The sequence below is a fragment of the Aegilops tauschii genome, chromosome 3 (genome assembly GCF_002575655.3).
Source record: "Aegilops tauschii subsp. strangulata cultivar AL8/78 chromosome 3, Aet v6.0, whole genome shotgun sequence".
Lineage (NCBI taxonomy): Eukaryota > Viridiplantae > Streptophyta > Magnoliopsida > Poales > Poaceae > Aegilops > Aegilops tauschii.
In genome coordinates, this window is record NC_053037.3 from 508068538 (window position 1) to 508070651 (window position 2114).

The 2114-nt window shown below is 53.4% G+C and overlaps 1 protein-coding gene across 1 annotated transcript; it reads right to left on the reverse strand.

Annotated features, from left to right (window-relative positions):
• Window positions 1-769: 769 nt before the first annotated feature.
• LOC109787062 (BAG family molecular chaperone regulator 4-like) lies at window positions 770-1710 on the reverse strand. Its single transcript, XM_020345620.4, has one exon. The coding sequence runs from the start codon at window positions 1580-1582 to the stop codon at window positions 1085-1087; it is 498 nt and encodes a 165-aa protein (XP_020201209.1). The 5' UTR covers window positions 1583-1710; the 3' UTR covers window positions 770-1084.
• Window positions 1711-2114: the final 404 nt, after the last annotated feature.

Genomic DNA, 2114 nt, shown 5'->3' on the forward strand with positions numbered 1-2114 from the left:
CCGCTAAACCTATGCAAATCTCGGGGAAAATGGAGCTTGGAGGTCGAGCTTCGTGAGGAGAAAGCTTAACTAGTGTGGCTCGAGCATTTCATCGAACACCTCATGTGCATAGGAGGTGAGTTAGAGCACCCAAATGCCCTCCCCTCGCCGGCCAGAAAAAACAGAGCACTGTGGAGTGCTCTGCTGCGGCGATGGGGTATATATAGGCAATTCATTTGTCCCGGTTCGTGGCTGGAACCGGGACTAAAGCTCCCCCTTCTGTCCCGGTTCGAGCCACGAATCAGGACCAATGTATGTGGGCCAGGAGCGAGGCCCATTGGTCCCGGTTCGTGCCAGGAACCGGGACAAATGGGTCCAGACGAACCGGGAACAATACCCACGAGGCCCCGGCCGGCCCCCTGGACTCACGAACCGGGACGTATGCTCCCCATAGGTCTCGGTTCGTGACTGAACCGAGACTAATGGGCTGGCCAGACCCAAACCAAAGCCCTATGTTCTATTAGTGTGGGTGTGCCGGCTGCGTGGGCGTCCAATGTGGCGGGCGGTTGGACTCCCCAAACCTCCCATAAGTTTTCGGTTTGTGGAAATTTAGACGTCTGGACTGGTCTGCGGGCATTTAATGCAAAGAGTGTTCACTGGCTGTGTATTTTGATGCACGGAGTTGGGGTGGCCCTAATTTCATCGTAAGGATACGCTGATAAATGTATATGCGCCATCAGAAGACTATACAAGGAGCCATTGACGAAGAATGGAGACAGACACGTGCACATTTATAAACATCACAGTCACTCTCATTCTGTCCTTGCACAAATTACAGTAATACAATTTACAATATGTACTGTACTGTATTGTGTCCTAACGATGCAGATGTTTCAATTTTCTAGAGTACATATGTTTCGATTTAACCGGCCGAATCCAGGCTCTTAGTTAATACCTAAACCTAAAAGAAATCTCTGAAGAAAGAAAGGAATGCAGTCGACACTTAATTAACACACCTGAAACCGATCGATCTTCGCCCAAGCAAGAGCAGCCGGCGAGAAAGAAAGAAAGAAAAATCGATCGATCAGGAGGATGTGTAGATTTCTTAGACTTGGATGAAGGAATGGCAGGGCACTCCCATGAGCTGCGCGAGGGAGGTGGACCGGAGCTTCCTCTGGGTGACGGCGGGGTCCTCCAGGAGGAGCACCTTGTCCTTGTCCTGGACGCCGGCCATGTGCAGGTGGTCGCCGTCGTCCCGCTCCCGGCCCCTGTACAGCAGCCGCTGCTCCCTGGGCCACAGCCCGGTGGCCAGCGACAGCAGCACCTTGAGGTCGCCGAAGGTGGCGGTGGCGTCGATGGACACGTCGTGCTGCCACCCGCCGCAGCCGGCGGAGACCCGCACCAGGATGGCCTCGACGGCGTCGTCGCAGCCGTCGTCGTGGGGCGCCCGGCGCTTCTGCACCAGCATCCCGCCCGGCCGCACCTCCCACTCGATGCGCTCGTGCTCGGCCACCATGGCGCACATGTCCACCCCGCCGATGCCGCCCACTGTGTTCCTCGACCGGCTCCTGAACAGCCTCCTCGGGCTCGGAATCTTCACCATCTCTGCTCCTAGCTCTCTCTGCTTCTCTCTCACTGCCTGTCTGCTCTGTGGGTGTTGTGCTGCGTGAGGCTTGAAGGAGAGATGCTTGGGATTTTAAAGGGGGAGAAGGTGTCGAGGACGAGTCGTGACAGGATATTTGGGTTGTGACTAGGCGAAGCTTAGCGGGAATAGATTAGCGTTAACGGAGCGTTGTTACGCTGAGTCGCCGCGAGTGAGGCGACAGATGTCTGCTGTTGCTGAGGCGACGAGATCGGCAGCACATGGGGAGGTGGCAACGCGGTCTCCGCCCTGCATCTGCATGGATGGCTGGAGCCGAAGGAATCGTCCCACCAGCTGCAGGTTAGTTAGTTTTGTTGTTTACCCTTATATATACTATTTATAATATTTATATATACTATTTATCATTTTTTTGTTTTCTACTTTGCTCTGTTCCTAAATCCTGTCTGGTTTTAGTTCATTCACGAACAGTGGGAATATTTATTTATTTATTTATTTTTATTTACAGTATACGTCATGGAGTTATGTATCAGAC